The 24,142-nt window shown below is 35.4% G+C and overlaps 2 protein-coding genes and 2 long non-coding RNA genes across 7 annotated transcripts; 3 read left to right on the top strand and 1 right to left on the bottom strand.

Annotated features, from left to right (window-relative positions):
- Positions 1 to 6,523: 6,523 nt before the first annotated feature.
- Positions 6,524 to 7,699, bottom strand: LOC140036779 (uncharacterized). The gene is made up of 2 exons (XR_011840321.1): positions 7,563 to 7,699; positions 6,524 to 7,486 (listed from the first exon to the last, which is right to left on the bottom strand). It is a non-coding gene; the product is annotated as an uncharacterized lncRNA (long non-coding RNA).
- On the top strand, positions 6,592 to 12,241 carry LOC113731458 (cyclase-like protein 2). Of its 3 annotated transcripts, none has more exons than XM_027256745.2 (7): positions 6,620 to 7,178; positions 9,048 to 9,092; positions 9,183 to 9,255; positions 10,453 to 10,550; positions 11,355 to 11,425; positions 11,660 to 11,815; positions 11,993 to 12,241. In XM_027256745.2, exons 1-6 carry the CDS (start codon positions 6,773 to 6,775, stop codon positions 11,783 to 11,785), a joined length of 819 nt encoding a protein of 272 aa, XP_027112546.1. In that variant the 5' UTR covers positions 6,620 to 6,772; the 3' UTR covers positions 11,786 to 11,815; positions 11,993 to 12,241. The 3 variants fall into 3 exon arrangements, with proteins under 3 accessions (XP_071935592.1, XP_027112546.1, XP_027112547.1); XM_027256746.2 differs by lacking the exon at positions 6,620 to 7,178 and adding an exon at positions 7,779 to 8,416; XM_072079491.1 differs by lacking the exon at positions 11,355 to 11,425 and having other exon boundaries at positions 6,592 to 7,178.
- Positions 12,242 to 14,509: 2,268 nt separating this feature from the next.
- Positions 14,510 to 17,558, top strand: LOC140036778 (uncharacterized). Of its 2 annotated transcripts, none has more exons than XR_011840319.1 (3): positions 14,510 to 14,893; positions 15,332 to 16,349; positions 16,991 to 17,558. It is a non-coding gene; the product is annotated as an uncharacterized lncRNA (long non-coding RNA). The 2 variants fall into 2 exon arrangements; XR_011840320.1 differs by having other exon boundaries at positions 15,332 to 16,414.
- A 1,012-nt stretch (positions 17,559 to 18,570) lies between these two features.
- On the top strand, positions 18,571 to 23,351 carry LOC113731457 (cyclase-like protein 2). Its single transcript, XM_027256744.2, has 7 exons — positions 18,571 to 19,339; positions 19,458 to 19,502; positions 20,573 to 20,645; positions 21,082 to 21,179; positions 21,694 to 21,767; positions 22,759 to 22,892; positions 23,020 to 23,351. The coding sequence occupies exons 1-6, from the start codon at positions 18,988 to 18,990 to the stop codon at positions 22,879 to 22,881; spliced, it is 765 nt and encodes a 254-aa protein (XP_027112545.1). The 5' UTR covers positions 18,571 to 18,987; the 3' UTR covers positions 22,882 to 22,892; positions 23,020 to 23,351.
- Positions 23,352 to 24,142: the final 791 nt, after the last annotated feature.

Here is a 24,142-nt window from a genome sequence, read left to right as displayed (position 1 = left end):
AAAAATTATGTAAAACTTTTCTCGCATTTCGTTAAATGAATTTTTTTTCGTATTTTACATTTAAAATAGTAATTTTAAATAATTTACTAATTTAAGTTAGTAAAATTTGATTCCAATACAAATTTCTGACCACTTTTTATTCTGAAATCACTATATAATCTATATACAATCATTTTTTATGTACAAAAAAGTCAGATCCCACTTTTTTAGTGCTAAAAATGAATATGATTCAAATTAGATCTTATTTTGTTAGGGATACAAATGAATATGAATAGAATTATTTATTTAACTAATGGAATCCAACATTTTTGCCCAAAAGAGCAATCATATGTAGGTCATGTGACAGATTTAAACTAAAAAAGGTAATTGAAAATTTATGTAGGAACCAAAAATTACCGACTTGATTTTATACGGAACGTAAAGTTATCATTTTAAAAGTAAAGGAGAAAAAAATTTTATTTGACAACATGTGCAGGACATTTTGAATGATTTTCCCTATTTTATAATTTTTTTTCCTTCTTCTTTTATCACTCTGATTTACCACAATGTGATATACCACATTGCAGAAGTTTCGCTGAAAAGCATATAAATTGGATGCACGTGGATAGAAGATTGTTTGAAATAATACTTTAGTATTTTTTTATGACGTAATATATGCGAGAAGAATAAGCTGTTAGAAATATAAAAAAGCAATCAAAAAATATACTTATGATACAAGTGAGATATCATTTGCAAATAATATTTATATCCAAATATTTTCTGATTAGAAGGGATTAATCATTTGTAATCACCAGCATTTAAATTTTTTGTGACCTAATATGTGAATGTAGCATTTTTTTACAAATATTTTCTCTTTTTTTTTTTTGGTTATTTAAGATAGTATTTGCCTGTGTTTATAGTGATATTTAGCATAAGGTGATTATTTTTTTTTGGGGTAAATTTGATAACAATATAGTCGTCCTTGTGGAAGATTATCCTTAAAATGCATGTAAAAGCCTTTTAAAAAAATGTGATACGAAATTTTAATGCGCGTAAATTATATTTTTCTTTTTAGCAGGAGAGAAATAGAGAGAAAATGAGGTGAGGGCTACTCATTATTTTTCATTGTTAAAATGTTAAAGAACAAAAGCACAACGCCAGTAGAATCTAAACTCGTTCCACATTTTTCCATTCAACTTCTGAATAAAGGTATAAAAAGAAAAAGATATAATTAACTTTCCATTTTTTCCCCTTCTCCCATGAATTGCCTTTGTGAGTATATATATATATATATATATTTTTGGCTTAATTCAAGTGCAGTTTCTCTCTTGACTTGAGTTTTTCCTTTTGTCATTTACATCTCTGGTTGTAGTTCCCAAACTAAGCCCCAAATTTTGCAACAATTTTGTCAATTTCTCTTACTAAAGTTTCTAGCCTGTCACGACAATAGAAAATGTTATTTGCACTCTATTATTTGCTAAAGACAATTTTACTATTATTTTATTATACAGTCTAATAAATAAAAATCATATAATAAAAATGATAGTGAGGATGTTATTAATAAAAAAGCAAAGTGGCATTAACAATCCTCCAATTATAAACTGCATCTTTAAAGATGGTAAAAAGCAAGTTGGAGCGACACTTCAACCAAGAAGGAATTTGTAGTGTGCGCAGACAGGATCATATTGATCACCCAAAGTTTCTGAGAAGTAATAATAATGTTATATAAAAAAAGTGAGTACTAAAAGCGAAAAATGAAACCGCATTGTCGTTCTTCGAGTAACAGTTCATTATTGTACTTCCTCTTTTAAGGTATTAAACCTTTCCCATGGTAGCATCAGAATCCTCTCAGGCATATATATTAAACCTTCCCCTTTCGTTATTGTCCTTGTCATTCCGTACTCAGATATTTCAGACGTTTAAGTGTGTGAGTTGTCGGAGCGACAAATGTTAATGGAAAGCCGGCGAGTTGGTTGGTCTACGCGGTCTCAATTATCAGTGGTTTAATTCCCTGAGGTAAACTACCCTCTAATTTCACCCCTACACTTTCCTTTCCGATCCAAACAACCGCATATAACACACACACCCCCACTATCTAAGGGAAACCCACGGCCCAACCCAAAAGGCATGCTACACTTTCCTTTCCGATGACTCCGGATGAATTGTTATTTTTTAAAACTTTTATAAATATAAATATAAATATATATATGTGGTAATGATTTGATATATGTGAAATGAAAAAGAGATTGATTATTTCTGCATATAGCTAGCTAGTATTTGGTGCTTACTTCATGGTGTAATCCTGCAAGACGTCCAGAAACAAGTCACTCATGCGTTTGCAGTTTTTCTGTATATATATATATATATATATATATATATATATATATATATATATATATCTGATTAAATAGTTCGTGCATGACGAACAATCTCCAGAAACACCTGATCAGCAGACAAAAATGAATTTTCTTACCCAAAAAAAAAAAAGGAAAGCAGAAAAATGGATTTCAGGAAGATTTACCTGCTTGTAGCTTTACACATTTCAGACTGGTAAACGTAGCTGTAATCAGTTTCCACAGAGGGGCTCGTATTACATGCCACCGCCGCTTGCAGCCGCGTCTCGTGCTGATCCTTCTTGATGGCATGCTTGCTTTGCTTGATTGGATTGGGAGATTTGAGTTTAAGATAATGAAGCTCGTGAGAATGATATTAACTTTCCGAGCAAAATTAACTTAACTCTCTAATTAATGGTGCGTCAATTATCATTAACATAATAAAAACTAGAGGGCAATATACGTATCCTAGACAGCTGAATGACTCAGTATTCATAATCACTAAATCCAATTGTTTAGGGTGATTGTCTGCCCGGATATCAGAGATGTTTTCGCTTTACCACTTGTTGGATATTTTAATAAAAAATATCACATATTTATTTTGAATTCAAATTAAATAAATTACAAATTCTTTAAATAGATTTTCAGTTACAAATTAAAACATTTAAATGTGTAACTTATGGGATTTATGTCTTGCATTTGTAACTTATGTAATGATTAGGTTTTATGAATTCATTTAGTAATTTTTTACCGTTATACAATGAATCTAGACTTTTCAATTTGTAACTGAAATATGAGGTCTTAATTCCTATTAATGTTGGAATTCTAATATTCCTAATTTCTTAGCCTATATATAAGTCATTTATCAACCAAACCAAATATATACTTTGCTATCTCTATACTACCTTCTATTTTTTTTCCTCCACTACTATAAGAGTTTATAGGGCAAAGAACAGTGTTAGTGTGAGGTTTCTGTCTTGCTCCAATAGTATAGATTGGAGTAGACTACAGTGTGCAAAAGGCTGGGCTGTTGTATCCTGGAGGCGACGTGCTGAGCCCTACTACACCGGAGATACTCCGTAGGGGCGCGAATCGTCTTAAAGAGAGCGACCTAGTCCGCGCCTCAACCTATGCCAAATCAACATTTTTATGGTACAAATTATTTGCATTTTTAATGCAAGATTAAGGTATGAATTTTTGTTAATTTATTTGTTAAATTTTATTAGAGAAATTATTGTGACTTGTATGATTTATTTTGGTCTAAAACCAACACCACTCGAGCCAAATAACCCTTTTTTTTTCTTTTTTTGGGTGTTTTTTTTTTCTGGGGTGGGTTTTTAGGGGGGGGGGGGGGAGGGGTTCAAAACTCAAACCATGTAACTGGTTGAGACTTGAAATAAACATATATTCTAATGTAGGGAAAGGCGAGAGAGAGAGAGAGAGAGCTTTACGATCTGAAATTGTCTGCTTATTGCAAAATTCAGTTCAATTTGAGTACTGGATGCCCCTACTCGAATTTCTTTGACATCCAATTGTTTATGCCTATTCATTTATGGATTTGGCCAGCAAGAGTGTCACAAGCACTAGTTAAGAATGGGTTCAAGTATTAATTTTTTTGTAAAATTAATTTAGAAAACTGTTTTAATGCACATGTGTGATAAATATGAGTGTTCATATTTGTATGGTAAGCTTTGTGTGCATTTATTTATTTAAACCTAGTTAATGAACTTTTTTTTAAGAGTAAATTCTACATGCACTAATACATTTGAAATGCATTTCATATAAATTTACATTTAAATTTTAAGTTTTGCATGTGTATCATGGATCATGGCTTGGTGTATGCATTTAGGCAACTCATATTTGGTAAGAAAATTGAATTGATAATTTGTGTACATTTAGTTAACTTAGAATAATTCAATTCATTTGGTTAATGGCTAATTGAATTTTCTTTGTAAGCAGATATTTACACCTATTTAATGGCTAATCGATTCATTTGGTTGGCCAATCTTATACGCACTAATCCTTTCGTACCAAAACGTCAGATAATTAATTTAATTCATAATGAAAAATAATTGATTAGCCATTAACTAGGTGTAAATCCTCAAATATTTATTCACTTTCTCTCCCATTTCACTTCATAACTAATTAATTTATCAAAACCTCGGATAATTTATTTATGTTAATGCATTCAAACGTAGAATTTTGCATTAAATGTATACAAATTATCGATAATTGAATTTTCTTACGAAAACCTCAGATAATTGAATCGATTAGTCACTAAGAATTTTTTCTCGCTACATTTAAATATTGTTCAAAATTTTCAAATTCTAGATAAAAAGGTTTAACCCTTGACCTGATTGATTAAACCACAAATGCGAACAAGAAACTCGTCTCATGTACTGAATTTGGATTTGAAGCATTGGCTCAATGTTTCTTAATGGGGGCTCATTTGTGAAGATAAAACTAACATTTGTAGAAATATGTAGTAAACTAATAAATTGAGGAAATTTATGAAGAACTAATCAAGTTTATACTATCAATGAAAGGATTCTTTTTACATAAGTGGTATTGAATAGGTGCTTAAAATTGAACTTAAATAAAACATCATTTTAGGTTTTCAGAGCAGCAAGTCATGAGGCCGAGGTACCAGAGGTTTTATGCGCAACGGATGTTCTGTCCCACACCCTGTGCTACTCTCTATCCCACTTTTTATTATATTGCTATTTCTTCTTCACAAACATCATGTTTTAATTCTTTTTTATTTCCTTAAAATACAATAACTATTAATTGAGTAATACACAAAATTTAACAAACTCAAAAAATCAAAATGCATAAAAAATGAGATTTTTTATGAATTTTCTGCTGTATTTTTTAATTTTCTATTATATATTAGTTTTTTGAAACTGTTGTATTTATTTTTTACTCAATTAATAGTTATTGGATCTTAAGGAAATAAAAAAGAATTAAAACATGATGTTTGTGAAGGAGAAATAGCAATATAATAAAAATTAGGATAGAGAGTGGCACAGGGCGTGGGACAGAAGATCCGTTGCGGGTTTTATGTTTATATCTTCTCATCCCTTCTCCGCTTTTTAAGTTTTAACCTTCCCCTGTTGGATCCAAAAAATAAAAGGCGAAGAGGGTCCACTTGCAACATCTTAAATTTTAGGGCCAGCGGTACTTTGGTCAAGTTACAAGGGACGGAATTGTATTCAACTCCATATGAAATTTATATGACGATTTAGCCAATGCCCGTCATATCGCTCTCCCAAGTATCTGGGAGTTCGCTTCATATAGGAGGGCTGAAAATTAATCAAGTTGGTACTTGAATCGAGTTTGATTTTATAAGAATTAGATAAAACTTGGTTCATTTAGTAAGAACTAGTTCAAACTTGATTCATTAATTAGTCACATTAAATTTGAACAGTATTTTATGTTCGATAATATTCAAATTCGATAAAAACTGATTCAAACTCGGTTTGACAAATAAACAAATCAAACATGAACAAAATTTTAAATTCGTTAAAAAAATCAAACAACCTTGAACGCTAGGGTGTTCGATTTAATTAGATTTGATTATACCCTTATATGGGAAGTAGGGTTGCAAATGAATTGAATCGAGTCGAATTTTAGTCTAATCAAGTCGAGTTTCGACTCAATTTTATCACACATGAACTTGACCTCAACGAACTTTCAATATAAAACTCAAACTCAAGCCCGATCTCAAATGCGAGCTTAGCTTAGCTTGAACTCGAGTCTACTTGAGCTAAAAAAAAATAAAAAATAATTATTTTACTTTGTAAAAAAGAAATAAAATATTTATTTTCCCTTAATAAATAATAAAAACATTATTGATATATATATATATATATGTAATTTCACTGTTTTAATAAAAAATAAAAAATTTATAATTGGCTTGTGAGTCGAGCTCAATTTCCTTATACTTGGCTCGAGTTCAATAGTCTGACTATCGAGTCCGTGTCAAATTTTGACTGAATCGACTTCCAAATGATTTGATTCATTTGTAACCCAAAATAAAAAATTTATAATTGGACTTGTGAGTCGAGCTCAATTTCCTTATACTTGGCTCGAGTTCGATAGTCTACTATCGAGTTCGTGTCAAATTTTGACTGAATCGACTTCCAAATAATTTGATTTGTTTGTAACCCAACCCAGGAGCGCGTTTTCTCAACCACACAACTATTCCCTGATACGTAAACCTTTCCTTAGTTAATATATTTCCCTCAAAGTAATTGTATGACAAATTTGCATCGTCCAGATATGATATAATAATCTTCTGGATTTGACTAAACCCACCACTAATCTGCCAAGCGCCTTCATAGCGCGTGCTCGTACATCCCTCCACTGAGTCGAATGAATCCGACAGAGAAGTGAGTACAGAGACTCCTAGTCCATTTGCAATAGTTGCAGAATTCAGAATACAAAGGAAAGGCCTGGCTATGGCGCGCCCAATCAAATTCACGCTGTCTATCCTGCTGGCATGCGCCGCGGTGCACACTATCCTCCCACCAATTACTGCTTCTAATTCCGCCTACCCGTCATCATACGGCCTCGAAACCACCACCGACGACCTCATCCCCGTCCGACGCGAAGTCTATGGTGATGGCAGAATATTCGATATCTCTCATCGTTACCACCCTGACATGCCGAATTGGGGCTCAAGCGATGGCATCGGCCAGTTCTTATGGCTTCCCTACAGCATGAAGAATAATTCTGAAGCTAATAACTCCCAAATGAAGCTCCCAACTCACACTGGTACTCACGTCGACGCGCCGGGACATGTGTTCGATCATTACTTCGATGCCGGCTTCGACGTCGATACTCTGGACCTCGAAGTCCTCAACGGTAACCAACGCCCCTAATTTCTCACTCTTCAATATTGGTAATTTTGTATTTCTACTTCCCGTTTCGCAATTTTGTAAGCATTGGTGTGTGATACCTGCTGAGTGCCGCCACCTGCTTGATTAAATTACAAACAGCATTTCGAAGTTTTATCATCTTGCTGCCCAGCACGTGCATCACACGTCATAAGCTGTGGGTTTTGTGGTGCATACTAGTAATTAGTTAAAACCGCCAAGTGGTTTGAGGTGATGAACCAGCTGGATTGAATCAAGGGAATCCCCCTTATCGACGTGTACTGAGTTGGCTGCCACCTTAAATTAAATCAGTAAAATGGTCAGGGTGAAATTCCTATGAAAATAATAGGTTTTTCAGTTCAAAGGATTTTACCTGAGCCGGGCCACGCCACTTTATAACTGTTGGCGAGAACATTCACATTTCCATTTTACTGTTAGCGAGGGGCAATAGTCTATGCCCTTGATCTATGCCCTGGATAAGCATGAAAACGTGGCATGGAGATTATTGTAGACTTGTAGTGCAGTAAACGGATAGAGTTAACTTTTCTTTTTTAATAAAGGACAAAAGATAGGTGCCTAAAACTGTGTGATAATCAGGGTATCTGTTGATGCTTTAAAAACATGGAAAGTGAACCAGAATAAAAAATCACAACCATGAGAAGATGCTCTTGGGTTTGGTTTCATTGTCCCCGATTTCAATAAAATATCCATCACAGGATCCCTTTCCTTTCAACAGCTGGACTTTTCAAGGACATGTTATTAGGCAATCATATCTACTGGGACACTTCTAGTCATTTATTCCAGTTGATTTCTCTGGGAAGCAAAAGAAGATGAGGGCTCTTATCGTGTTGTTGGTATGTACGGAGCTGCTATCTTCGGCGCTTTCATCGGCTGATGATGCATACCCAACTGGCTATGGTGATGAACCAGGTGCTTGTCTCAAAAATATTGGTAACTTAAGGCCTGAGAGGAGAGAAGTTTACGAAGGTGGAGAAATAATTGATATCACCCACCCCTTTACTCCTGAAACACCTGTGGGAACTCCTGATGGTATAGGAGAATACCTCACTCTTTTGTTAAGCATGAAGAATGGGTCGGATTATAATTTCTCTGAGCTGAAAATACCTGTTCATGCTGGCACTCATGTTGATGCTCCGGGGCATATGTATGATCACTACTATGATGCTGGATTTGATATTGACTCCCTAGACCTCAGAGTTCTAAATGGTATTAGTTGCGAACTTGCTCCCTTTTTTAGCTGATATTACCACTATCAAAATTACTTTGGCCGTGTAACATAGGATTAATACAAATGTCAGTATGTTCTGTACTGTAGTAAATTTGTCCTTTACTTTTTGGTTGAATATTGTGCTTCCAAGCAAGGATTAGACATCGGGACCTAATCAGAACTTCTTGTTTCTTATGGTTATTCGTGGGACTTTTGGCTCCTTCTTTGTTTACTACATTATACTCAAAGACGGTTTCATTTTTTCTATTTATTATTTATTTTTTAATATTCTAATTTGGGTGTTTATACAGTAAGTTATCTGCTCTTTGTTTGACCATTCCTTATGAGGATTTCTACTTTTCATTCATGGGTCAAGTACTTTTGCATGGGTTATTTTATTCTAGTGAAATTCTGTTGTGTGTGTGATATTTCTCCTGGTGACTTTGCAAGTGTGCCCTTTCCTTGTGAATACTTTGATGCATTAGTTTTGGGCCTCTTCTCTTGTGTATGAATAGCTTGAATGCATACTCATTTTTCACATATTTTCCTCTGTGCTATTTGCTGAGTCATTGTTTTCTGTGGTTTAATAGGTGCATAATTTTCCCTACCATGTTGCTTTTCATTGTACAGGTCCTGCGTTGCTAGTTGATGTTCCAAGGGACAAAAATCTGACAGGTATAATAACGCAGCAAAACTTCGTAGCTTTGCTAATCTCTGAATCACAAAATAACATTGTCTTTTTTCCTTTTTCCTTTTTAATTCCAGCTGAAGTTATGAAGTCCTTGAATATCCCCCGGGGAGTAAAACGAGTACTTTTCAGAACGTTAAACACTGACAGGTTATTTCATTAGTCCACATTGTGGTTGAGATTTATACTTTGTGGATGCTATAGCTTGTTACAATTGATCAAAGTTCATGCAACAAATATATCTCAAAATTCATAGCAAAAACTAATAGAGCCCATTTAAGTGATTGAAATATGGGTTTTGTCATCTGAAGCATCTTATCAACGTGTAGTAGTTGATGCTTCATGTATTGGTAATTCTAATGTAGATAACTGAATGATTTTTGTCAAATATGCTTTGCTGTCCGCATTTTTTTGGTTAAAGTTAAAAACGTAGGAATTGAGAGGAACCGAATTGTTTTATAATAATATATGGTAACGGTTCCCTATTATAGACCTTAATCCTTCGCTTCCAAACGCCACCCACCTACATACAACAGGGATTAGGGAGACCCTGCTAAATGAAAGATTGTAGACATTGAGAGTCTTCCTACGTTTTTCTGTCTGCCTTCTGATACTAAATAAGCTTGGGGATTTGATTTTTAAGATGAATGATGATTTCATTCTACCTTGCTCCCATTAGCGAACCATTACAAGTTGACCAAATCTATTGTGAGATTGGAAAAGGCACGGTTCAAGAAAAATTACAAATTCCATGGAAAAGTCATCCCTGATGACTTCCAAACAGAGAACCCGAGATACCAGATATTGTGGGCACACAGTTCTGACTTCTGAGGAAGTAAGAAGTTTCAGTCTAGATTTAGCATGATTTGTTTGGTTTCAGTTCCATGCTTGAATTACTTTAGATGAGAAAGGAATCTAGCTAGAGGTTTTGATGCATGTGTGCTAATGTAAAAGTGCACATTACTTCCCACCATGCAAAATAAGAAATTTTAGATTTATGCATAATGTTGGATCCTGCTGCTCTTGTAGCATTGGCCAAATAATCAACAAGTTATCAGAGGGTCTTGCATCAGATGGTTTTAGGTTTTAGTTTCAAAAGCCATTAGTTGATTGAAAACTAATTCTTACTAGTGGTTGGGTTTGAACTGCTAATTTTCTTGTAGTAGACAATAGTTCAAATGTCAAGTGGAAGGCTAATAGGTCCCCCTTTTGGGGGGGAGGGGGGATGAGATTTATGATCTCCAGCACTGTGGCAGGTCACTTTACCAGTGGAAGGATGCTTTACTGCTGGTGAGACTTTCTGTTTCAGATTAACTTTGATTTACTCCAAGCTAATTCCATTTTCAGGCACCTTATGTTGAAGAAGGAGTTTGATACTAGTTATGTGGGATTCATGAAGGATGGAGCACAGTGGCTCGTGGATAACACTGATATCAAACTTGTTGGTGAGCTAGATTATTGTGATTCTGTAGCTTCCTGGTGTATTTTGTTGAGAGTAATATTTATATTCGCTGCCATGGCAATTACACTTATTCTGTTGTAAAACATAATGTGCACTTCACGTGACTAATAATGATGATCAATATCTGCTGAATACGGTATGTTCTCCCTTCACTTGGACCCTTAGTTATAATGAGCATGACACCTAAATTAATCACCTGAATACATGACCACAAATGAATTATTTTTGTTGGAATTGCTGTTATATTCATATGTTTACTGTGCTGCATGGAAATATTATTTTAACTTGTTATGCTGCTGTAACACCTGAGTTAATTGCATAGAATACACTAAGGCAACTGGATATTTTTGTTGGCATTGCTATAGTTTTCACATGTCCACCATGCTCCACAAAAATGTTACTCAAACTGTGCTCTTGTTAGCCATTTCCATATACATGTATATTGCTAAGGTTTTGATATTTTTGCCAAGACACAGTAAGTTAGTTGTGCCGGATTAATTTTCTTGAGGACTGAGTCATATTTCTGATTCTAGTTCGTGAATATCAGATATTAACTTATATAGGAAGCACCATGTCCATATCAACCTGTTGAATTCTAGAGATTCAGGCAGTAACAATATTTCAGGGTGTCATGAACAACGATCAAGACCAATGTCATTCGGTCTTGTACCACTGGAGAATTTTGTGGATTATTAAGTTCAGTCATGATGCATAGGAGAATTTTCTCTCATGAGTTATAGGAAAAAAAAAACATTTTTGTTAATCTATTTGGTTGTTTGGCTTGTAGGAATTGATTACTTATCTGTTGCTGCATTTGTTGATCTGATCCCTTCGCACCTTGTTTTCCTGGAAAGCAGGGTAATATTCTCTACCTTGCCAGCTTAAACATTTTATCTCAATTACAGTCATAATCATCTTCCCCCCACCCCCCCCTCTCTTTTGTGGAATTGACTTGTTTCCTACTTGGATGATTTTCCAGAATTCACCATTTTATATTGGGGAAAAACATAAAAACAGTTAGTAGGTTTACCATGCTGGCATTGCTGATTTGAGAATTTTTCTGTTTACATTATAATTGTTGAGATGGTGCAGGAAATCATTCTTGTGGAAGGCTTGAAATTGGATGGGGTTCAACCAGGAATTTATACTTTGCATTGCTTACCTCTGAGGTTGCTTGGTGCCGAGGGATCACCCATCCGATGCATCCTTATCAAATGATATGCCCTAAGATATTTTCATTACCGTCTGGTAAGTTGCCCTTGAGTCATATTTGCTTTTCCTTGCACTTGTGTTTTCTGTGTTGGAGTGAAGCTGGTTGATACTCATCTTGAGCTGGAAATTAGCACTTAGATTTATAATTTGTTTCTGAGCTCTCTTTCACCGGTTCATCTGCAACTCACACATTTGCATGGATATTTTCCGGAGGCTAAGGATACTTGAGAGTGGGTGGACATGCGGAGGATCAGTGCTGCACGGAGGTGTAATATCATTTGTCATTTGTACTAGAAATGCTTGTCAGGAAGACGGTGTGAGCGGAATATATAATTTGCTATGGGTAATAATGATTGGATAGGATGTTATTGAAATAATTACTTGCGATGTGATATATGTAAAATAAAGAAATGATGGGAAATGATATTCTATCTTCGGACTGCGTTGAGCAAGATTATCCGATCCTATGTGTCAGCGTTTAAAGACCAATTTACCCAACATCTCTATCAACATCAGTACTGTTATTATCTTCTCTACTCTCTTTCAACCACTCTGACAACCCTCCTCTCACACCTCCGCCACTATTGGCTTTACCTAAAAGAGAGCAGCCATGAGCCTGACCAGTTGTTGTCATAAAATATCAAAGTGAGGGGATTTTGAAGACCATAAAGCCTTTTTATCAAGATACTACAACAAACGTAATCATCGGTTCTATAATTTAAGTGTTGCTCAGTTTCATAAGGATGGGTTTACTGCTTCGCTCATATGGGAATGGGATGGGATGATAGAGTTGAAATTAATGAGCGGTTGAAAATTGAAATATATTTAAATCAAATTAAATTTTTTCCGGAAATGATTTGAATATTCTCTCATGTGGCTTCTCCAATTGTTAAGAGTTTATTATAGCAAAGCGATAGAGAGAAATAATGGAAGAGGATTGTAGGAGGGAGAGTGATGGAGGAGGGAGAGTAGACTTGAATTTCACACCCTCAAACCCATGATTTTTTTTTTGTTTTTTGGGTTTGATATTTATGTGGATGCCACATCATCAAAAATTATTATCCACATGCGTGGATACCAGAGAGTGTATCAATATTAAAAAAATAAAAAATTGTGTTAAAAAATATGATTACGATGCAAATAAATAATTCCTATTCACCGTATAATTTTTTGACAAATAATTCCTATCCAAGTCGAATCAGTACTTTGCACGCATCAGTGACGCAAATGTCCCTTACTTTGATTTACCAATTGTCCCCAACTTTCAGTCAACATTTTTACTGAATCAATCAAGCATGATGTGCTCCTCGTAGCTAATCAGACTAGTTTCGTAGTATGGTAATTATCAGTAAGTCTCGTGATCGGCTTTTTTGTACTATCTCACTGTATATTTTGGAGGTAAAATTTTATGCAGATTTAGAAGATTAATCTGATCGAAAGGTTGGAATATTTCTAAGTAAAAATAAAAAATCAAGCATGATGCAGGAATAGACAAACAAAAGAGTGACCGTCAAATTATATAGGAACAATAATAAGTATCCGCTGAAGCCATTTCGTTCATTGTTTGTTGGCGCCTCACTTTCAGTATGAAAAGGGAAACAAAAAAAACTGAATTCGCTGCCTTAGGGCTTTTGATAGCAAAGCCGAGGAAGTGGTTGAGTGGGTTAAATTGGGCCTTGGTTTCATCTTTGATTTGTAGGTGAGGAGGAGGAACGTAAATGTTTGAGTCGGTAACGGAGCGATGAGGGGCGCATTGACGTGATGGACGGGGAGAAGGAGCGGACGGCTCTATGGGGACCTTATGGCTTAAGGTCTGTTTGATAACATAAAAAAATGTTGAATCTGAACTTTTTCAGACATTCATGTTTTGAGTGTTTGATAAATGAAAATTCATTTGCTGAACTTATTAAGTAGTGTTGAACTTGTGTGTATTTTTTTCAGCACAATAATCCTAACTGAATGCTTAATTCTGATAAGAATAAATAGAATTACTTTAATTACCTTATTTTATCTACCAAATCTACCCTTGTTTATTAATTATGTTCAAAATTCTTATATAATTAAACAACCGAATATTCTCTACCTAATGATTTTCTATTTCTCTTTTCTCCCTTTTGAATGACTTTCACTTATTCTCCATACTCCTCATATAATATAATTCATCTTTTATATTAATTTGATTTAAAAATAAATATTGTCATTTTCATACCTAACATTTTTAGCTAATTAAATCATAGGTTCTATTTCTTTTTTGGATGAAAAGATACAAGGGCAAAATTATCAAATTTAACTTATTAAGCATTCAGTTATAAATGTTTATCCAACAGTATAAATAGGTTTAGTATTAAAATTCAGACATTCATAAATTTTTTTTAGTATTTAAAATTTCGCAAATTAATTGTTTCAATATTCAGATTTCAGAATTTAAACTTCAAAATTCAGATTCAGTTTTATCAAACGGAATCTCAGTTTGGGAGTTTTGGATAGAAAAGAGAAGGGGGGAAGAAGCTTAAGTTATGAGTAGGGCTGTCAACGGTCCGGACCCGGACCTGGATCGGACCTGCCAACATTTTTCGGGTATGGGTAGGTATATAGAACCGAGACCCGGACCTATTTTATCTAACAGAAAAACAGGTCGGATATGGAATATACCATTCCGGCCCGTATTAGATTCGAACCCGTTTTAATTAATTAATAATTAAAAACTATACCAATAAATCACCAAAAGTCGTACACTGTGTATTTCATTCCCCAATTTTTCGAACCCTAATAACCCTGCCGCCGCACATCTCCCTCTCACTCTCTTTTCTCTTTCGTTGTGCCTCCGCCCCCCACCAGTCCGCCGTGGAACAGGCGAAGCCAAATCCATCTCTGACACCTGACGCTGACGGTTGCAGCTCCAAAGAAGCCCAGCTCTTTCAGGCTTCTAGCAGTTTTTGTTTTGCTCTGCCTGTGGCTTCACCTATGACCAGAAAAATAGGGAGAAAGTTGTCAATGCTTTTCGGGGGAGTTCTATTTTTCGCTGGAGCTTTGCTCAATGGTTTTGCTCGGAAGGTTTGGATGTTGATTGTCGGGCGTATTCTCCTTGGTTTTGGTATTGGATTTGCCAATCAGGTAAAAATATAGTTCAGATTCTCTTTTTTACCCCGGCACAAAATCATCCTTTCTTTTGCTTCCTTTTGTCAGTGTGTGTGAGTTTCAGAGTTCCGATGTTTGGTGTGCAAAAGTTGTGAAATTCTTTGCTTTCTTTGGGTTCGGATAAAGAGATTTGCATGTTTTGATGGTCCCCTTGGTTTGTTTTGTTTTGATGTGGTATGAGTTGTTTATACGGAACAAAGAACCATTTTTTTAAAAAAAAATTTTCCTTTTTCTAAAAATTCGCATCTTCTAATTTTGTGGGCTTGTTTGGCTTTCTCAATATTTTTTTTTCAGTTTTTGGTTTGTTCCTTGTATGGTCAGTATAGAGGTTTTGAACCAAAACTTAACTTGCGAACTTACAAGTTGTTGGTCAAAAAGCTGTGTCCCAGATCTGATTCGGAGTTTATTGCACAGATCATGCTGATGAAGTAGCAAAGTTCCATTTTAATGATGTAGCAAAACTAGGCTTTTTGACGGGCCTTATCCGGGTAGGCCTGACCCGGACCCGGGACCCAGCGGGTGCGATTCCGGGAGAAAGATTAAGAGACCCGTCGGGTATTTGGGCGAGTCCGGAATTAATACAGTATGACGGGTTCGGGTCTAGATTTATCAATTTCGGCCCGAACCCGACTCGTTGACAGGCCTAATTATGAGAGAAGAGAAGGAAAGTGAGAGAATTGTTATGTTGTTCGAGAGTTTTGAGAATTAATAGAATAATTTTAAATATGGAAGTTATTAAATATTTGTTCAAGATTTTTTAAAAAATAAAATAGGTATTTTAAAAAAATTTCACAAACTTCCTCAAACTTTCTCTCTATTTTCAACCAATTTAGAAGGAAAATTTTTGCCTATTATTCATCCTTTTGAATCCTCTCATTTCCTTTATTTTTTTTCTTATTAAAAAGGGATAATTTCAGATACCTCCCCTGAGGTTTCTGACAGTTTCACTCCCCTTCCCTATGGTTTCAATAATACCACAACCCTCCCTTAAAACTAGATAGGCAATGCCAAAATAGACCCAATTTAAAAATACAAACAATAAAAAATCAGTAGTTGCAGAGAGAAACAAGTGTATACCACAAATGCCCCCATTATCTTGCGTTAATGAGCTAATCTCATGTGAAGAAAAAACAGGGAATTTAAGAAGAATGAAACTTGGGAGGGGTGTAAGTGAGACCAATGCATTCATTAAGGTCTGAACATCAGTAGTGAACAAAATGGAAGGCAACGGCTCTTTCTGGCAGTTAGTTCTAACGTCCATATGCAACGGCCAGTCCAGAAGGCTATTTATGAGAGTAAAATGCAGCAGCAAGAGATGCAACAAACAGCAACAAACAAATGTTAATTTCTGAGATGCAAGTGAAGTGCTTGGTGTTGGATGAACTGCAGCAGCAACAAACACACACACAAATGGCCAGTTCAAGCAGCAGAGGTGAATTCTGGAATTCACCTACATCATTTACAATTAGAAATAGATACTGTCGATGTAATCGCAAGGTAACCATTAGGAGCTCAACTATTTGGTTACTCAACTAGTTTTCATTGATTTTATTCCCAAGAACAAAAAAATCTTGCTGTTACAGGGAAGCTTGAAAAATCTTGTTTACTTTAACAAACATATTCATTATTTGGACATGGAATCTGGATGTTTCCAGCTCTCTTCCGTTAAAATATTATAAGTGTATACAAGTAAAAAATGAACACAAAACAATGAGACACTAGAAAACTTGAGCAGAATGACCATTTAGTAAGACAGTGTTGGGTAAATAAAAAGTTATGAACACCATCACAAAAAGGCGGCTCCAATACACTTGCTCATTACCCTAGAATATATTGTATGTGTTCATCTTTAGATATTCATGTATAGTTTCTGTTTGGTCTAGAAATTTCGTAGAGGACAGTCTTGGCCATCCCTTGCTTAACAAAAATAATTAAATCTGAGAAAATAAACCCAGTCCACTACTTTAGTTCATGTTATGTACCATTGACTTCATTTTATGCTTCTGAAATCAAATTACAATGTTGAGAAATTATACTAAAGATGTTACCTGACTTTTAGTTGTTTTCCCACAGAAGAAAGGTATATCAGTTGACAGCAATTCTAGCCTTAAAAGTGGAGACATTTGGACAATGCATAACTGTGGACACCAGAAGTTCAGTAAACGAAATATTCGCTTATGACCATGCTGGAAAGCTGCTACGCCCCTTTTTCCATCAAAGAAGTTAGATCATCCGCAAAACATTAGAAACATATTCCAGTCCAGGACCTGACAGTGAGATGCAGAAAGGGATCATGTGGAAAGAACAAACATCTGATGAAATAATCACAAGGAGAAGGAACTGTAAGCGTGGCGCAAACTCACTTCAGAAAACACCACTTGCTCTTGTGAGTAGTTCTTCAGGTGTTTATCCAAAGGATCACAAATGCAGTGCTATGCAATGATTGAAGATGTTTATTGGATCACTACTTTGAAATCAAGCTATCTGAGTGATCTGGGCTCGTGTTAGCAAAGCCTACATACAGAGGGCACTGAGGCTAAACCTGTATGGAATTAGTTTTAAAAAAATTACCTGACTCTGTGTTTTTCCCACAGAAGTAAGAATATTTTGTCTAAGAGTAAGCAGACACATTTGGACAATTCATGCATGTCTAGTGGATACCGAAAGTTCAGTAAATGAAACCTTCAGTTATATAATCATGCTGGAAAGCTGCTATCTGAGGTTTGGCATCTAACTATATCAAACAACCCAAGTCAGACGAGAAATTTAGAATCAAGTAAGCAAAATCTGGTAAAGGCTTAGCAAACCAAGTCACATGACAAACCAGAAAATCATAAGCAAACATGTATGAAGCTTACACAAACAATAACCAAATCATCATAAGCTGCCAATATCATATTGAAATGGAATACGAAATCTTAAACACTTACCTGGTAAATTTTTCTTAATGAGCTAAGAGACTCTTCAGTTTGTTTGCCAAGAGCTTTCTTAACGAGAATCAAGAGCTTTGTTTGCCAACCATCAACCTCAGTTGCTATATCTCAACAATGGCGGGAACAAAGTAAGTTTCTTGCTTCTATATGTACGTGCCTATCAAGCTGTTATGTCAATCAGACCATGGCGCCTAAGTTTGGCGCTATTTTGCTGAAGGTCCCTTTCTATATTGGTTGTTAGGACTCTAATTTTTCGTTAATTACATTAATTGTGTTTATAACTAACTTAACTAAAATTTTCCAAATAATCATGAAATATTAGCAAACTTGTGAGGGTATTTAAGTCTTTTTGGCACCAATAACGTAAGAAATGGGACCTCACAATCTGACAAGAGAGGTTTGTGGTATTATTGAAACCACAGGGGAGGGGAGTGAAACTGTCAGAAACCTCAGGGGAGGTATCTGAAATTATCCCTATTAAAAACTCACAAAATAAAGAAAAACTGGCCTTGTTTGGATTGCCGGTTTCCGTCGAAAAATTACGTCGTTTTCCGTGATCACATTTCCCTATTACCTTTTTCCCTCACATACATCAAATTGCTACAGTAATTTTTCCATGAAAAATCACGAAAAATGCAATCCAAACACAACCTTAAACTTTCTCTTCTTTTCTTTTCTTTTCTGTCCAAATCCTCAACTCCGAAACGAAGCCTAAAATTTCTTTTAATCAAGGAATGGTCAGTTGTTAACTAAAGAGGGGCAAAATTGTCTGTTAATTAAAATTTGCTCTGGAACCTAAATTTTAGTCTTCCTGAGTCCTTGGATCCGTACTTCCGTCTTTACCTCTCTCCGTTGTCTGCATCTGGATTCGCCGTCTCCACTGGAACCGCGTTTGCTTCCGCCAAACCATTATGGCATCCGCATCGGTCATCCGTCATTCCAACAACACATCTGGCATGACCGGAGATATTTGTTTAGGCTACCTCGCTTTAAAAACCCTATCTTCTTTCCTACCATCTCCCAGTCTCTCCTCTCTCCTCCCCTCCCCTCCCCACAACAAAAGGGTTCTGGGTTTACAAAACTTAAGGAGAATCACTCCTCAGAAGCCACCGCAGAGGTTTAATATAACCAAAAAACATGAAAATGATATTTTCATGTTGGATCAACATAATTGCCATCGTGGCTGCAGCACGTAATGGTTTCCTCACCATCCCCGCCGTGGCAGCTGCCGCCGCCCCCATCCCTGCAGATTTTGATGACCGCATCATCATTGATATTTCTCGAACAATGAGGAATGGCATGGCCACCTTTGGTTCTGTGACCGGTGCTCGGAATTTAACAACTGAAATCTTTGGTGGCCCTTATATGGATGGTATTCTCAATATCGGCACTCATTATGGCACCCATGTTGATTCCCCTTCACACATTTTCCCGGAGCAGTTACTTCACCACGTTACCGTCGATTCCCTCAACCTCTCAACTCTTGTGGGTACAATAACAACCTTCTCTGTCAGCTCACCTTAATAGTTTCTGTTCCTTTGTTTTGCTAATTTTTGGTAGTAAATTGCAGTATTTCTGGTAGCAAGTTGTCTAAACTTCTTTTACAGGTCCTGTTTTGGTCGTTCAGACTCCAAATGGTGTAAATATAACTGGTATGCATTTCTAAAGTACTACGTGTTCTTTTTGGTTATAACAACTCTTTTAGTTTTTTCCTTCCCTTTTTTTATTTGCGCACCAGTAATTTTGCGTCCTTTTTTAAAAACATTATATCGTGTACCGAACTTATGGTTGCTTTCTCATTCCTACCTATCTTACGCGTGTACAATTAATGCTAATTTCATCATCTGGGAGAATGGCCACATATTAGTAGGCTTAACTCTTTGGTGAAATCCTTCATTTAGTTTCTAGAGTTCAAATGTTTTTGTGTATATTAGCAACATGGTTGCAACAAATGCAATATTTATTTATTGAATTGGCCAATTTTATGCTTGTTACGTAGATGATGGGGAATTAATGATCGCGTTGTATTAACTGCTACCAGATTTGAAGGCTTATGAAGTATCTTTTTGTCTCTGAATTCAAACAGCCATAGTTGAAGGCTTATGTTTTGCGAAAGTGTGATTGGGACCAAAGGGAATTTCTTGAATAAAGAGTTCATTAAAATGATTAGAAAATTTTCTTTCTTGATACCATTCCATTATGGGACCTAATTCCAATCGTTTGTGGCATCTCTGCTGTTGATGATGACATTCATGTGCAATGCATTTACATTCTCTCAATTTTTCAATTCGCTTCTTTTTTATTCGTCCAAAGTGTTTGTCCCAACAAGTAGATAATACTTTCGAAAAAAAAAATGCCTTGATCTTACACACGACTTTAATTGTTCATTAGGTGTTTTATAATAGTAGTGAAGGAATTGTTGGATGTACAAAATATCCGTCGCTAGCTCAAGTTTTAATTCTATCTTTGGCTGCTTTTTTGAAGATAATTTATCTGCTATGTATTGCTTTACAATTGGCCTTGATTATGATTCCCAAGCATTTCCAGTGATCCAATAAGGCTTAGTTGGTTCCTTGACATTTCTTGTTAATGTCTGACACAACAATGTCTTATGTGCATTAAAGAAGGTGCTTTATTGCTTCCTGAAATGTTTTCTATTTGTTTGGTTTAATGTTTTTAGACACCACTGATGGCTTATCTTATGATTATTGGCTTCTTACAGGTCATGTCATTGACTCTTTGAAAATTCCTAGAGGAGTAAAGCGTGTAATTTTTAAGACACAAAACACTTACAGGTAGAGTTAGATGAAGAGCTTGAACTTGATCTGCTGAACCTTACTCTTAGTAAATCTGATCATAATGAAATTCACAATTTTCCATTTGCATCATGGAGACTATATCAGATGATGTTCAAGTCACATAATGTTCTATGCATGCAGTACCCCTCATTACTTGTGTTAAAAGACACTTTTGTGTTGATATGTGGTGTAAGAAATCCTCTCAGAAATGTAATTTTGTATGTCAAATTTGCTTCTTCATGCCAATCTGTATTATTATTGTGGGACTCACATGATCAAAGACTTTCATTCTTTTCAAGCATTTATATCATGTTTCACAAGTAGTGCTTTGAGTGTCTTCAATTGTGACTGCTACATCAAAATACCGTTCGGAGTAGACAAGGTCCGCCATTTGATTAATTGAGTGTTTATCTGAACTGATTGCATTTTTTAGGAAGCTGATGGATCAACAAAAGTTTGAAGGAAATTTTACAGGATTTACGGTAGGTGGGGCACAGAGATTGGTTCATAAGACTGATGTCACATTTGTTGGTGAGTCAAAGAACGGAATTTAGTTACCATGCGTATGCCTGACTTAAACATTGCTCATAGAGGAATTTAGAATGGTTTCTGTAATTGCAAATTGATTTCTTACTTTTTGATGGTGTAAATATTTTACATGACAACGGGATTTAAATCTATGTTATGTTATGATAATCTTCTATATTTTACCAGTGAATATATGACCTAAATGTAGAGCCAACTCAAAAGATAAAATGAATATATGTACCAAAAAAGATAAGTGAATATAGGCCTCAATGTTGATAAGACTAGATTCCACCTTATATTGAGCATACCTTAAAGAGTAGAGATTTGAGATGAAATTTTGCATGTGGTTGTTTTTTTCTTTTGTTCTTTGTGTGATTTCTATTTTCCTTTTCCTTTATGATTGTTGTGTATCATTTAATAAGCTCCTTTTCTTTTGTTTATCTATGTGATTGAAAAGCTTATACTAGTTTTGCTGTATCGTGATTTTGCTAAATTATGTTGTCATCATCAATTGTAGGAATTGATTACATGTCTGTTGCTGTAGAAGATCAAATTGTCGGTGTTCACAAAATCTTCTTAGGAGCATCCAGGGTAAGGTTATGTTTCTTCTATTCTTCATCCAGTCTTGATTTGAGTCCCTACGAAACCGTCAGCTAAAAGATATCAGCATGGCAAATAACTTATTTTTGCTAAGGTCACATTACTAAGAATGGGGACAGGTACGGTTATGTTAGATGAAGTTGTGTACAGTTATTATATTTGTTACATGTTTTGAGGTACCCTTATTGTTCTACATGTGAATTTTTTTTCTGTTCCTTTTCTTTTCCCTGCCAAAGTGTTGAATTTTGTTACTTAAAGTAAAATTGTTTATATATGTGTACACCAAATATTGTAAGAATACAACAACCTGATACAACTTCATCTGCCCCATGTCCATATTAGTGAGTGAAATTCCCTTGCTCTCCCCAAAAACATTTAGCGCACATTGTTGAATTAATGGGCGCCCTAAGAAGACAAGGTTTCTGAGCTGAAATTCATGAACTTAATACCAAATTGGCCAAAAAAAAAAACATGTTTTTTACATCGATGTCTTCAAAGGGTTTGAGCCAATGTATTTAAAGCATGAAAGAACTTTTCTGGCGGTTCATTGTACAAAGCTTAAGCAAACCTCCTCCCCCAAAGAAAGAGCTCCTGCCACTTTGTCCTCTTATGTCATGAGCAGTGCATTAAGTAAAAATAGTGAAATCACTTCTAGGAAAATTCTTCATCTTATAAATAAACCTCAATTCGAATAAGGATATCTTCACTGCTATGACCATGATGGACTGTACTGGTTTCTGATGCCCTTTTTGCTTCATAATTGGTACTAATGCATTAATAAGTTGCTTGAAAGATTTTATGAATCCACAATTTCCTACTCCAACTTGTGCAAACTTTCAACCACAGGTCATATCACACACTATGCTTCTGTTCTCAACATTGAGTCTGTTGAGCCATTTACTTGGTGAATTTCTTGAGGATGGGAGAATTCCTCAAGCATGTTCTATAGTTAGTAGTGTGACTAATGTGGCTGAATCACTAGGGCATTATTCCAGTCGAAAACTTGAAACTTGACGAGGTTGAACCAGGACGCTACACGGTCTACTGTTTACCGTTAAGGGTGCTGGCAGAGGCAGGACCAGCAAGGTGCATTCTTGTGAAATAAACAATTCCTTTGTAAGTGTTTTCTCTCCATATTTCCCATATTTTGTAAAATAACTTGAATGCTAGAGGTATTATCTGTTACTTTTTTACTTGCGACGTGCCATTATCTCCGGTTTCTGATTCGGCGTTCTTGCTGCAGGGAGCCAAGAGTAGATGTTATCCCTCAAGGTCTTGTCATGGAATATGGTCGCGATCCAATGGCTATCTTCTAGAGGTCTTCTCAAGCAACCTACACTTGGCTGGTGGACTCTTATAACTTGTTTGATTTGCAACTATGATCGGCAAGCACAGGCCTCGGGCATTATCTTCGCGTCAGTCTGCGCACACTGATAATATAGCTTGGGGAGGCAGGGCCCTTTTGTTTTTTTTGGTAATTAACATGTTTGTGTTTCCAAGGAAACTTCACCATTGTTAGTTAACACTTAATTAATTCACGCATACACCAGAGCTCCTCTTGCTCGCTTTTTCTTATTCATTTCTTTCTTTTAATTCTGCTTTGTTGGTGCAATAATACAGGGCCTCCATATCTTCTTTTGGATAGCGTACTATTATCTCAAATAATATTTCGCTTGCATCATAAACACATTTTTCAACCCACTTTTTTATATTTCCAACCACCTTTTTATCTTACATATATCACATCACAAAAAGTGCTACAGTAATTATTTCAAATAATACCCTATCCAAACAAATCATTATTATGTTTTCCTCTACGTGAGTTGCTTTTGCCAATCCTTAAAACTTGTAGCTAACTGCTCTCTACCAAAATGTCGCTATGATAAGTATTGACCAATACAAAACGGTAGCAAATTGTTTGCAATCGATCATCTTTTAATTATGGCCTTATTTGATTCTACAGCCGATATTTTTGGTCTATTTAGCTAGAATAACAGTTTGAAGGGTGGATTTGTGGTGGGTTTGTGTTTGGGGGCGGGGGGAAGATTATGATGACTTTTGTCCATTGAAATTCACACGGTCATTTCCTTGTACATAATCTAGTCTCCCTTCATATGTTGACGAATTCCTTAATTTTGCTTTTTTATTCCTATTTTACATTTTATAATCTTTTCTCTCCCAAGTTCAATAAACTTGAATCATTTACTGAACCACAAGAGAAAACACTACCAATTGAAAACGACAGATTAATTCATTATTGAAGCTTGCTTTTTTAGATGTACAGTTTAGTATTTGTTTTTCTTTTTAAATTTTTTTTGAAAAAGTATTTAATTTTTTTTTTTTTAAAAAGTATAATAGTATGATGT

The sequence above is a fragment of the Coffea arabica genome, chromosome 2e, assembly GCF_036785885.1.
Source record: "Coffea arabica cultivar ET-39 chromosome 2e, Coffea Arabica ET-39 HiFi, whole genome shotgun sequence".
Taxonomy (NCBI): Eukaryota; Viridiplantae; Streptophyta; class Magnoliopsida; order Gentianales; family Rubiaceae; genus Coffea; species Coffea arabica.
Note: the sequence above shows the minus strand (reverse complement) of the source record. Positions and strands in the feature narration are given on the sequence as shown.